Here is a 14,247-nt window from a genome sequence, read left to right on the forward strand (position 1 = left end):
GCAAATATTATCGACAGTCGGTATCTCTGAGTTTGCAATGAAAAGCAGATTTAGGGGAGGATTAACTCATTTTACTGCAGGTATTAGTAGTGTGGGTATCTACACATAAACTCTGTGAACTAAGCTCTCATTAGAGTCACTGAAGATCTGGTGTAGTCATTAGAGCTGTTTAATTCATCCTAAGTGGACACCCACACCCGACAAGCTGACTAGCTCACTCTGCCTCACCAACAGTCCTGACTGCAGTCTATTTGCTGAGGCTGCTGTTAGTCACCAAGGTCTTATTGCAGACACTTAAAACCAAGGTGACCTGAATCTCATCTCAGCAGTCCACTAACTAATATTTAGTTGAACGTTTTGTCCTCTCAATTCAAGACACTCAGCATCAGCAGAGCAGGGCGTGTGTTCACAGACCCATGGGAGAGCATGCTGACACTAGGCAGTTGTGTGCAAGAGATGTTCAGGAGAGACACAAGGCTGCAGTTCAAACTTTGGAGTACAGGCCATCGCCACCCTCTATTAATCAGCAACTCACTCTAAGAACACTTCCTGCCACTAAACAATGAGAAATTAGACCAGTAGCTACTGTGGGACTAAAGAATTGCACGTCTCTGCAGCTTAATGAAAACAGAATTGTTTCATGCAAAGTAGAGTGAGTTCAACAGCAGACAGAACACTACTTCAGCTTAGCTTGTAGTTTGACAGTTAACTTGGATTGATTTTGCAGAAAAGCAACTGAAAGCAGGTCGCCCACATCTTGAGGGACTTCTCTTGCTGCACTTTCTATGAGTTCCTGTCTGGCAGACATGTTCTGGGTTTTCTAGATACTGATCCTGCTCTTCCTAGAGCGGGTGAAATTCATTGGCAAAAATCAAAAGAGACAGGTCAAAGGTATTTCTATTTGATGTTTAGGTGTTATAGCTGGTTGTCTGGTATCTCCATTCAACCTAAGTTCACTGTGAAGCTGGTCACCATTGAGCTCTGCTCCAGGAAACACAGCAGGAGCAAGCTTCATGTTCAGGCATTCCTGATGAATGGTATTTTACCACAGCCCATCAGCCATTTAAATTAGGCTTGAATATCTCTACTGCTCCTGACTCTGATGGTATCCCATGGAGAGAAATGCTACAGGTCCTTCTTTGAAATTTTGACTTACATTTTCAAAGAAATCCAGCAGGAACTTAATTAGATTATGTTGGTATGATATTTTTTTCCCCCATGAAACTAATGAAAGACTAGCTGGCTAGCTAAGGGACACTGGTTAATTGTAAAATATTGTCTGGAGAAGAAAGGAGCCTCTCTGTTTATAGGATGATTTATCTCTGAGAAACGTCAAGAATTTCTGGATTCTGATTTTCTTTAATAATGCTTTAGAAGCAATAGTTTTATAATAAGGGCTTCTCTTCTTCCTCTCCATGGTAACAGACTATTTCCTCTGAGGTCCAATAGAGATTCAGCTTAATGGAAAGACAGAGGATTGATTTCTATAAAACATTTCAATACACCATGGAAAGCAAGTAACAGAAAAATGTGTATTGGTGATAGCTGTTTTTATTTGATGTTGACTACAGCATAGAGCACATGATGTACATATAAACATTACATGCCATTTTCCAGTTGCAGCTAGATAAGAGGCTGGGGTGGCTTCATGTCACCGGCAGTGGTGGGAGCTGCTGTTTCGCCTCGCCATTGCCGCCCTGCCGCCCTGGGAAGCAGGGACACAGACACAGCGGCACCCTTGCCTCTCTCCCACAGGCTTGGAACACCCACATTTTTTATCTCCCTGTGAAACAGATAATAGTAGATTGGCTCAAAAAAAAGCAGGAAACCAGGACAGGGAACACACATACTGGTTTTCTCATCATCCACATGATGAAAAAAGTTGCAGTTTATAATGTAGGTTAATAATGACTTCTTGGAAATTCCCGAAGGAGTGGTATAATGAATAAGAAGTATTCTAGCATGAGAATGTCTTACTTGATTACCTCCAATGAGAGCAGACAGCGGGAAAAGGAGAGGGGATGCTGCACTAATTGTATATCACCTGAACTTGTCTTTGTAGAAATGCATGTGAGGATGTGGGACAACTGCAGTGCAAAAGAAAGTACTTGGGAGATTAATTGAAACAATCAGAATTACAGTGTGGTTCTGATTATGGAAACATGCAGTTAGCTACAAAGAAGTCTGCGTTCCCCTCTATCACCTTTCTTCTAGGAAATGGAAAGAAATTACTCTTTCCATCAGGCACTGTTCTTGAACACACTGTTTTTCAAATTCACTAAAATTGAATGATTACTTTCAGTTTGGACCTTTGGAGTTTATATACATATATTTAAAGTTTCCAGTGCTTTCATCTAATGTTTCTTTCTGCAGCTCAGGTGTCTAGAATTGCCCATGTGAAACAGAATCTTATTTAAGGGAGGTAATAATAGTGTTTAGGCATACGTACACATACACATGGCAGATCACAACGAATGAGTCCCATGCAAAATTCCAGGTCAAGATTTTTAATTGTGACACCTATGAAGACAGTGTGCATACCAGTAGGACTGTTTTTCTTTCGTAGGTGTAGTCATCTTTTTCCTTTTTTTCCCCCAGTGTGAATGGAAGATGTGGAAGATTTCTTTCACACATGCTCTTTGAGTGTGAAAAGAAAATTGAAAGGTATATGACTCTATGTTCAGAGCACTGGGAAGGGACTGGTAACAATTCCCAACTCCTGCTTTTCCCATGCCTTCCAAGGTAGTGTGGTCCAGCAGCTGGCCTGGGGACTGGTCCAGCCCATGAACTGCTTCTGTTTGGCTTGCTGCCATCTCCCAGGCGAGACAGATAGAGAATGCAGAGGCCATAAATGCTTTCTTTACAACTAAAACTACCCATCAGGCCTTCAGTTGGCTCAATGCAGAAAACCTGTGAGCTCAGTTTCCACTGAATGAGCAGCAGAGATACCCAAAGAGAGGAGAGAAGAGATTAGCTCTCCTTCATACATATGGTGCTTTCTCGAGCAGCCAGGATATGCCATCAACATCAACACTGCAGTTGCATCTGGTTTAGCAATCTAGTTCAGGACTGTACTTTTAAAAGCATATCTCCTGTTCATACTTCTTGCTGCTTAACTTATACTGAGAAGAGGTCTTGGAGGACACAAACTGGATTCCTTTGGATTAAACTAAACTAGGAGATGTGCTACAGGACCACATCTCAACCACTAATGCACATTTGGTCTACAGAATCAGACTACAGCTAGAGTGAGAGAAAAACCCTTCAAATGGACTCGGGGTTGACATGAGATACAGCACCAGCTGTTTCATTATACAAATCTTCTTCTTTTGCCCAAAACTACTTGTTAATACAGACGTAGCTATTCCGGCTGCTGGGAGACCGGTCTCAAAACTGTTACCCGTATGCCAAGTCTAGACCACTTTACAGTGCAGAATTAGGGCTACTTATGTTGCTAAGGACTTCCTTTGTATTGACCAAGACTTATGGTCGCTTTGTGCCTTGTGTCATAACAGGGTGATCCCTCAGCAGTAAATATCAGGCAGGAAATCCCAGCCACATGCTCTTTACTTGTACAATAGATGCAATGGAATTTAATGGAGCACTTAAGTTCCTCTATGAAGGAAAGGAAGGGAATATAGTGAGCAGCAATAAGGCAGAGATGTGTTGCATTAGCTTCTTCCAAAGCCAGTGTGCCACCCTCTGATATTTCCTAAGAGCAGTGTCATCAGAACGAGTTTACTGCCACCAAGAGGAAAATCAAATTTTTCTACTCTCCTGTGCTAAATAGTCTTCTGATACTTTTCAATGTAGAAGGAGAAAAGTAAGGGGAGATAAGAGGTGAGAGGATAGGTGATTCAGATGCTTTGACTCACTTTTATCTTTCTATTCAGTTCATATTAATTTAGGCTCCTAATTTCATGTGTTCCAATTCACATCTCAGTTGTTTGGAACGCATGGTGTGAATATTCTCTTATGCATCAATTTTTGGCAAATATCACTAACATATGCTTATGTGATCCATGCAAAATAGCACTTCCTCAGAAACTCCTTCTTTAGAGCATTCACCAGAAAGGAAACTGTCAGTCATGCTTCATAGCACACACTAATGTTTCCAAGGACATAGTGAGAATTACTATAGAGAATTCTCACCAATCTGTAGAACGGGTTTGTTGACTAACAAAGCTCAACAAAGGTATCGAGAACAATTCTTTCAACTGCAGCTTCTTCTCAAGAGGCAGATGTGTATCTGGATTTACCCGCAGTTCAGCTATGGAGTGTCTGTTTCAAAACAGATGACCTGATTTCAGTGCAATTTGAAAAGCAATCTCCACAAGAAAATGTGATATATAGAATGCATCACAATCTCTCTTTTCTTTGTAGAAAAATTCAAGAAGAGGACATCTCTAAATTCATTGCACTTTATGTTGTTTTTCACAAGCTCAAAAAAAAAAAATACTTAATCCAAATTCTTACTCTAAAAATAACTCATAATAATGTGCCATTTGCCTCCTGCCTACACCTCTTAGCAGGTCCTAAAATATCAACATATTAAGCTAGCACAGACAGCAGGACAAATCCCATTTATGTTTGACAAGCATGGTTTAAATCATTACTAGCTATGGATCTGCTTGCAAGGAAAATTTGACATGGTTTTGCAGCAGAATCTGTCAGCTAAATAGCTCATCTTTTTGAGTCCAGTGTTCTAGTCTTGAATTTTGGGACTTTCCCATGAATGAGGTCCTATACTATAATAGGTTTATTAGCTGCTAACATTCTTTTCCTACAAAAAGGCAATTATTAATCCAGGCAATTAACCTACTGGTATCCCTGAACTTTCTATGGGAACACAGTACTTAGATATGTATGACTTTCTTCCTATCATATCAAAATAGCAAATCCTTTTGATCAAAAATTGCACATAATAGAAGCCAACTAGAGGGGGGATGAGGAAAGTCAAATGCTTGCTTAAAGCAAGTCGTCTCACCCTTATCTTGTATCTCAACATAGCAGAGCTGGAAAGCTCTGTATAGCCTTGAGAGACACGTATTGCCTTTTTTTCTGACTTGCAGCAGCTCAGGACAACCTGATTTACAGCGTCAGGAGGAAATAGTTCCTGTACATATTTTAGGGAAAAAAAGTCCATGAGTGGTGAAGAAACACAATAATTTTTTCTTGAATGTGGACACATACACACAGGAAACTGTTCCAGAAGTACTGTCTGAAACAGTCACCAACGATAAAACAAATTAACCACAACAACCCAGTTCTTATCCAAAAATCAGAATGAGTCTGAAATGGAAATTAGCCTTTTGAAAAGAGCCTTATTCACCAGTTTAAGAATAATCTGTTTGACTAAAGAATGATTTGTTTACTTTTAAGCCTTCTTATACATTTCATTTTATTAATTTTTATAAATGAAGGGTATAAAATACGTATTTGGAATGGAAACATCATAAGATGTGACAGATCACAGAATCACAGAATCACAGAATGTTAGGGATGGAAAGGACCTCAAAGGATCATCTAGTCCAATCCCCCTGCCGGAGCAGGAACACCTAGATCAGATCACACAAGAACGCGTCCAGGCAGGTTTTGAACATCTCCAGAGAAGGAGACTCCACAACCTCTCTGGGCAGCCTGTTCCAGTGTTCTGTTACCCTTACTGGGAAGAAGTTCTTCCTCATGTTTAAGCGGAACCTCCTATGTTGCAGCTTATATCCATTTCCCCTTGTCCTATCATTGGATGCCACTGAGAAGAGCCTGGCTCCATCCTCATGGCAGTCACCCTTTGCATATTTATAAACATTAATGAGGTCCTCCCTCAGTCTACTCTTCTCCAAGCTAAAGAGACCCAGCTCCCTCAGCCTTTCCTCATAAGGGAGATGCTCCACTCCTTTAATCATCTTTGTGGCCCTGCGCTGGACTCTCTCAAGTAGTTCCTTGTCCTTCTTGAACTGAGGGGCCCAGAACTGGACACAAGATTCCAGATGCGGCCTCACCAGGGCAGAGTAGAGGGGGAGGAGAACCTCTCTCAACCTACTAACCACACCCTTTCTAATACACCCCAGGATGCCATTGGCCTCCTTGGCCACAAGGGCACATTGCTGGCTCATGGTCATCCTGCTGTCCACCAGGACCCCCAGGTCCCTTTCCTCTGTGCTGTTCCCCAACAGTTCAGTCCCCAACTGTACTGGTACATGGGGTTGTTCTTACCCAGATGCAAGACTCTACTCTTGTTGTATTTCATTAAATTTCTCCACTGTCCAACTCTCCAGCCTGTCCAGGTCTCTCTGAATGGCAGCACAGCCTTCAGATACAGCAATTTAAAAAATTGCTTCAGATATAGCAATTTAGAAATTGATAGGACCATCTGGATAAGATCAAAGAGAGCTGGCTTCCAGATCAGATGTAAGCGAGCAGTGAAATCTAGTCGTATAATATCTAATGTGTTCTCTTGCCTTCTGTAGTTGGAAAACGTTAATATTGAAATTCAGAAATGCTTCCTCAGAAAGAGAAATGTCATGCAGAGTGCTGGCATTCACTGATGCAATGATGTCATTACTGGATGGATCACTCTTGGCAATAAATAATACAATAATACAATAAAATGGAGCATTCAAAACTTCTAGTATACTACATCTACTTATCCAATTTCTTCTTCTAGTTCATGGTTTTTCTTCAAGCACAAGCTTGGTATGCCTCTCAAAATAGTCAGAAATCTATTTTAAAAGGACTACAGTTTAGAGTTACACAGAAAGATAATGAGGAAAAAACATAACATACCAAAAGATCTGTTTTATTTCTGTGGCCTTCCAAAATACTTATCCAATGACAACAACAAATATATCAACCAGACCAGTTTCCTTTGATGGTGACTGGAAGATGTGGAGTGCTATGGCTCCTTAGCTCTTTCTGTAGCAAAGAAACCAAGAAGTGGTCCAAGCCAGACCAACTGCTACAGATCCAGATCCAGCTTCAAGCATGACATATCTTGACAGTGTTGAGGTGAGATGTGGAAATGGAAATGCAACCACTTCTTTTGCACACTGGTTCATGTGCAAAAGAAATGCAAGTGCTCAGACAGAAGCCACAGCATTCTCTGAGTTAGCTGGTGATCTAGCTGATCAACAGACTATGCATCCACAGGCAGCCTTTGTGATTTTAATTCTTGTATAAGAATGTATTTGTGGTTTGCTGTTTTTCTCCCAAAGCTGTTTTCTGCACAAAGTGAATATGATGCTCATGATGTCACTCCTTTTTCTTTCAGTATGATTCAGGACACATGGGATTTGTCTACAATCATGTCTCCATTAAAATAATCTCTATTAAGTGAATAGTCTTAATTCTTGCATCAGCATTAGTAACACACATTCCCTACCGCTGTGCTGATCATCAAAATGTTATCTGTGTGTGAAAAAACTAATGGATTACAAAGCAAAGAGATAACTTTTACATGACCTTTGTGAGTGATAGTATATCTGTCTGGAGAATGGTTTGATACCAAAAAGTATCCTGGCAAATTCTAGATCCTCAACTAAAATCAAGGTCCAAGAACCTCCATATGGACTGAGATTTCTGCTGGTGAAATATGGGTGAATTCTGGGAAAGCAGGGAAATGGAGATACAGAGCAGAAAATTTTAAGTGAAAAGTGAAAAGCAAAGTAGGTTTTGAGCCAGTAACAGTAAGTTAGTCTCAGAAATATAATTACTGAACATCCAAGTAATATAGAGTAATGATGTCTACAAACTGGACTATAAAGACAGAAGAGGAAGAAGAAAGCTTTGATGGTTGATGGGTAAAGGTATTCTTTCTATTTCTTATCCCAAACTCTATGTTCATATAAATATTTTCCTAAAAGAACAAAACAGGCTTATTTTCTCCATGGTTTACCAAGGTTGATGTAGCCAGCTTTCCAGGGTTTCTGGTAAGTCATGGGTTTGTAACCCTCTAACTGAGGAAACTGACTGATTAGATCCAAGGGGCCAAAACTGATACTCGTAGCTACAAAAGAGTGTGTTGTGAAGCACAGTTGTGAAGTTTTATACTTCAGTGCAAAAGCTCTGACTGAATTTATCTAAATGTTCTGCAAATGTCATATGAACAGTGGTTCTGCAGTTTGTGGGGGTTTTTTGATTACTAAACATGTAACTGCAAATTCGAAACCTGAATTTCATAGATTTCATAGATTTCTAGGTTGGAAAAGACCTTAGAGATCATCCAGTCCAACCGTCCCTAATCCCCATTAAACCATATCCCTAAGTAGATCATCCACCCTATTCTTAAACACATCCAGGATGGGGACTCAACCACCTCCCTGGGCAGCCTATTCCAGTGGCTGACAACCCTTTCAGAGAAGAAATACTTCCTAACATCCACCTGAATCTCCCTGACTAAGCTTATACCCATTTCCTCTTGTCCTATCACCCATCACTAATGTAAAGAGCCCTTCCCCTACCTCCCCACCATCCCTTCTCAAGTATTTGTAGGCCGTAATCAGGTCTCCCCTCAGCCTCCTCTTCTCCAGGCTAAACAGCCCCCACTCCCTTAGCCGCTCCTCATAAGTTTTATTTTCCAGCCCCTTGACCAGTTTAGTCGCCCTTCTCTGGACTCGCTCCAGGAGCTCAATCTCTCTCTTAAAGCCAGGGGGCCCAAAACTGGACACAATATTCCAGGTGCGGCCTCACCAGTGCCGAGTACAGAGGCAGGATCACTTCCCTGTTCCTGCTGGTCACACTATTCTTGATACACGCCAGTATCCCATTGGCCTTTTTGGCCACCTGGGCACACTGCTGGCTCATATCAAGCCGGTAGTCAACCAACACCCCCAGGTCCTTCTCCGCCAGGCAGCTCTCCAGCCACTCTTCCCCGAGCCTATAGCGATGCTTGGGGTTTTTATACCCAAGTGAAGGACTCTGCACTTGGCCTTATTAAAGCTCATGCCATTGGCCTCAGCCCAACGATCCAGTCTGTTCAAATCCCTCTGAAGGGCCTCCCTACCCTCCAGCAGATCGACACAGCCTCCCAGCTTGGTGTCGATCTGCTTGGTGTCGAATTCAGTTGCTGAACTGAAATGAAGAGGAAATGCAATTTTTGCATGAAGGAACAAGTTCAATGCTTTGAATGTGGAGTTGCCTTCAATTTATTTATAATTCAGTAAGTGTGTATGAACTATTTAAATATCTTTTGATTGTCAACTTGTGTATATAGGCTTTGATTTCAGAGGAAGACCTTGTTTTCCTATAACAAGAAAGGCCGGAAATACAGTTTTAATAGTAAACAAGCCTCAGTGGGATCAAAGCATTAACCATTCTCTGTGTCTCTTCAATTACCGCTAACAGGTTGAGCTACTGCCATCACAGAACAGATCGTATGATTACCTGTTTTGGGAGGCACTTCTTGTACGTTACCATGTTTAAAAACACACTTATGCACGCAAAACACCGAAAGATGGTCTCAGAAAACGTGATGTTAGCAATAAGATTGTTTTATTATACTTGCAATAAACAACTCCCTATAGGTCCCAAAATGCAACAGAATTTCTAAAAACATGAACCACATTCATTTACCATTTCAGAGAAAATAAATAATTTTCAAGCGTTGGTACACTGCCTTGAGTATCTGACTGCATTGGTGCAAAAATGGCCTGATTTCCTACAGAGTAAAACCTCAATTTACAGAAAATCAGACAAGCTGTTCGTATTCTTTTCTCTTTAAAAAACTACTTTGAACCAAAAAAATAGGTATGACTTTTCTTGGACTCATGTATAACGTGGTAGACTGTTGTGTCAGCTATGTAAAAAAGTACCAGTCTAGGTTTAATCTGCATTTTATATGCTCAGCATACCTATTACCACTTTTTAATTTAGTTGCAGATCATATTATAGAAGTAGGAACGAAAGAGTTTGGTTTATCTTATTTTAAGATGTGCTGCTTTTCTTTACAAGTTATTCACAAAACACAGGCAGTCTGGTGCCTGAACCTAAGAATGTTACTCCTAAACTGGCATTGTTTATTGAAAGTAATATCATTGCTGTGATACTTCAGAAAAAAAATTAATTCTTGTTACAAGAAGCAAAGTTAATTCATAAATGATACTAATTATGTAGCTGCTTTCAGAATCTTTGTAGCTAATATTTCAACACAAATAGATTTTTTTTCTCTAGTAAAACTGAGCACTACCGTAGAGTAATTATTTCCTGCAAAATTTATCCAAGATCAGTTTAAATGGAGAAAAAGTGTTGTCCCATTATGTTAGACAGTCTTGCATTTGACCATTAGCTAAACAGGCTAAATTAGGGTTCTTTTAATTTATAAAAAAAGACTATATCTCACAGATATGTGAGAAGTAAACAGAAGACTGGTTATGTTCGTCACTTATAGAGTAATGCAGACGGTACTGAAAATATTAAAAAATAAAAACCACTGCTGTGTCTTTTGAAAAGACAGAATGCCTCTAACTGTTCAAAATTCATAATCAGATCAAGCTGAGGAACCCAGTAAAGTTCTAAAGGTAGAAAGACCTTAGATGTATAGTCAGAAATATCAAGAGAACCAGTTATTGCATGGCACAGAAGGATTGTTCTCAGCTCTGGGATATGCCAAAGAGAACATAGAATCATATCATAGAATGGTTTGGTTGGAAGGGACCTCAAAGATCACCCAGTTCCAACACCCTGACGTGGGCAGGGAAAACTTCCACTAGATACGGGTTGCTCAAAGCCCCATGCAACCTGGCTTTGAACACTTCCAGGGATGGGGCATCCACAACTTCCCTGGGAAACAAGATCTACAAGATCTGATTAAGTCTGACAAGGGCAGTGTTACAAATGTGAACTCCCCCAGGAACTTTGTCAGTTTTGAGCGGTAAGGACTGTTTGACCTCAGGGAAAGTGTATTTTACATGCTTACTCTGGAACAAAAATCACTCTTACAGAGAGTCTTCTGCCCATGAGACCTGCGGGACTGCTGAAGGCATTTCACCTGTTTCAGTGTCTCACTACCCTCAGAGTGAAAAATTTCTTCCTTATATCTAGTCGAAATCATAGAATCATAGAATCATAGAATGGTTAGGGCTGGAAGGGACCTTCAAAGGTCATCTAGTCCAACCCCCCTGCAAGGAACAGGGATATCTCCAACTAGATCAGGTGCTCATGGCCTCGTCCAACCTGGCCTTGAATGTCTCCAGGGATGGAGCATCCACCACCTCTCTGGGCAAACCTGTTCCAGTGTTCTACAACTCTCATGGTAAAAAAATTTTTCCTAATATCCAATCTGAATCTACCTCCCTCTATTTTAAAACCATTACCCCTTGTCCTACCCTCTTTCATTTTAAAGCCATTGTCCCTTGTTCTGTCACTACATGCCCTTGTAAAAATTCCCTCTCCAGCTTTCCTGTAGGCCTCATTTAGGTACTGGAAGGCTGCTAGAAGGTCTCCCTGGAGCCTTCTCTTCTCCAGGCCGAACAACTCCAACTCTCTCAGCCTTTCTTCAAAGGAGAGGTGCTTCAGTCCTCAGATAATTTTTGTGGCCCTCCTCTGGACCCACTCCAACATGCCATGTCCTTATGTTGCGAGTCCCAGAGCTGAACGAAGTACTCCAGGTGAGGTCCCAAAAAAGTGGACTAGAGGGACAGAATCACTTCACTCAACCTACTGGCTGTGCTTCTTTTGATGCAGCGCAGGACATGGTTGGTGTTCTGGGCTGCCACTGTACATTGCCGGCTCATGTTGAGCTTCTCATCAACCAACACTCCCATGTTCTTCTCCTCTGAGCTGAAGAACTCATCGGGAGTAGGGTAAACAAATAGACTCTGAAGAGCTCTGTTTGGCAGCTATTGCTGTGAAGCTGTTGGATCCGTATTGGTCTGACAGTCAATATTGTAAATATTGTCAATTTTTTAATATATAAATTATTTGTTATTTAATGCCTATCTTTTCATGGAAAGTGATATTACTGGTATGCGCTCACAAACTGAGGAATCATTTCAAGAGCCTTTCATATTTGTGGAAACATCCAGTTTGATTAGTTGTTACTTCATCATTAGTTGCTACTTCCCAAAAAAGAAGAATCAAATATTCTATCATTCATACATCAATAATTACTTTTTAACAGTTTCTTTACACAACCATTCTCAGTGTCATACTTCTGTTGAATGATCATTTGATACTGCTTTGTGTTAGACAACCCATATCCCTTCAACAACTCCAATTATGTCAAATGGAAGCATTTTGAGAGCCTCAGGCTAATATAAATATGTGAATTTGATAGCTTAGGCTAACTATTGACTATTTGGATTGTTCCTTTGACCCACCAACTTCTTCCAATCTTTTTGTGCCTGATGTTTAATTTTTCTTGTGTTTACCCTACAGGGCTCTATGAAAACTATCCAACCAATGCAGAACCAGAATGCTGTGATGTCAGATGGGGACTATTATCAGATCATCAATCCAAAGGGACTATAAAAACAAGTGGCTCAAAAATGTGTCACAGGACATCGCTCACAGTTTCATCAGCATCAAGACTGTGTAACAGCAGACTTAAACTGTGTGTTCTTGTATTAATTCTCTTACATACAGTACTTACAGTCTCAGCAGCACAGAACTCAACAGGACTGAGCTTTGGAGGCATAACCACTTTGGAAGATAATTCAACCAATGAGAATAAAAGAAAGGATTCATCTTATACGATAGACACAACAGGCCCAAATGACTACAGTCAAAAATAGCAAGAACTGAGTGCTTTACCCTCAGATCTCTTCTGAATGACCTTTGGGTACAATGAAAAGAATGGGCCACTACCCAAACAACAAGGACACACGAACACAGCTTTTTATTGACTAAAAGGCTGTATGGTGACTTAAATTTCTCACACCATTTTATACACTGTGTTTTAATGTTTGGAGTTTCTTTTTTGTTTGTTTTTTTGCACTTGTTAATACAGGATTTTATTTTTGGGACGGTTTCTCAAAGCTAAATTAAGTCTTTTCTCTGTCGATATATTTCTAGTCATTGTGTGTGTGTTCATCTGATAGTTCTGTCTTTTATGTCTGTCAGTTTCTATTAGAGGAATGACTGCTATGATCCTGACATAGCAAAAAAAAAAAAAAAAAAAAAAAAAAGGAAAAAAATACAAAAAGAACAAAACAAAATTTAACAAAAAAAAAAGAAAAAAAAAGAAAAGAAAAAAAGGTAACCACAAAAAAACCCTAAACAAACCTAACTGTCCTCTTACCCATGGAAACCATTCATCTCCTTTCCCCTCCCATCTCCTGTCGCAGACAACGTACATTTGCTTCTGTCTGTGTAATCACAATGAATGGGTACACAATTCCAGTGTGCCTCTGCCACTGTTGCACAAACCAGTTGACTGAGCAAACCCAAAAGGAGTATGAAGGGGGTTCCTTTTAGCTGAACAAACAAGTGCTCTCCTTACAAGGTGGGATCGGACAGTTAAAAAATGTAAAGAAATATATAACAAACTGTTGCTCCAATACCCATTTTGAAGAAGTCCAGTCCTTTCTCACTGGTCAGTTGAACAGGAGCAGCCTTTTCTAGATACGCTATGTAAAACCAGTTATGCTCAGCAAGTTGAGTAGTTGGGAAGCCTTCATATTGGAGGTGAAGGATTGGCATTCATTGTGAATTACGTTTTGAGTTCTTCTGCTGTCGCATAACCAGCAGCTTTTCATAAGAAATGGGAGCAAAGACCTTCCAAAATTCAAGTCTTTTCATCTCAACAAAATTACGCTAGAAGCCTTTGGGCATCTATAATATAAAATATCTCTTTGGTTTTGGTTCCATTGTTTTTCTAATATCTACATGTTGTTCAAAGTTACTCTAGTTGTTAAGGGTGCATAAGAATGTGTTAGCACAGATAAGAAGCTATTTTGTTTTAAATATATAGGACAACCATTTTCATAAATGTGCAATAAAAACAGTAAAGATATACTAGGATATGAGTAGTCAAGAGAAAAGATTGTAATCTGATTGCTGATTTTTCATTGTTTGGGGTGGTTTTTAATTTGTTTACTTTTATTTTTGTGGGAACATTTCACCTGCTGAGTGTATGAGAATTTGCTTTTTAAAAAGGCTTTTTAGAGTTTACAGTAGAATCAATGGAAGGAAAAGTTAATAAGGGCTGTTTTTAAAAACTTTACATTCCTTCCTATTCTCTAACTACACTTGGGAAGTGCACTTTAGAGATGTTTGCTGTGTAGCTGGGAGATGAAGGAAAACTATAGGAAA

The 14,247-nt window shown here is 40.0% G+C and overlaps 1 protein-coding gene across 1 annotated transcript in view; it reads left to right on the forward strand.

Annotated features, from left to right (window-relative positions):
* NALF1 (NALCN channel auxiliary factor 1) overlaps window positions 1-12,728 on the forward strand; it is a 509,457-nt gene extending 496,729 nt beyond the window's left edge. The window contains exon 3 of the mRNA XM_086615891.1: window positions 12,373-12,728. Within this exon, the coding sequence (XP_086472017.1) occupies window positions 12,373-12,728 (356 nt within the window). The remainder of the gene's footprint in view (window positions 1-12,372) is intronic.
* The last annotated feature ends 1,519 nt before the right edge of the window (window positions 12,729-14,247 follow it).

Source organism: Tauraco erythrolophus, chromosome 1, assembly GCF_009769465.1.
Source record: "Tauraco erythrolophus isolate bTauEry1 chromosome 1, bTauEry1.pri, whole genome shotgun sequence".
Classification (NCBI taxonomy): domain Eukaryota; kingdom Metazoa; phylum Chordata; class Aves; order Musophagiformes; family Musophagidae; genus Tauraco; species Tauraco erythrolophus.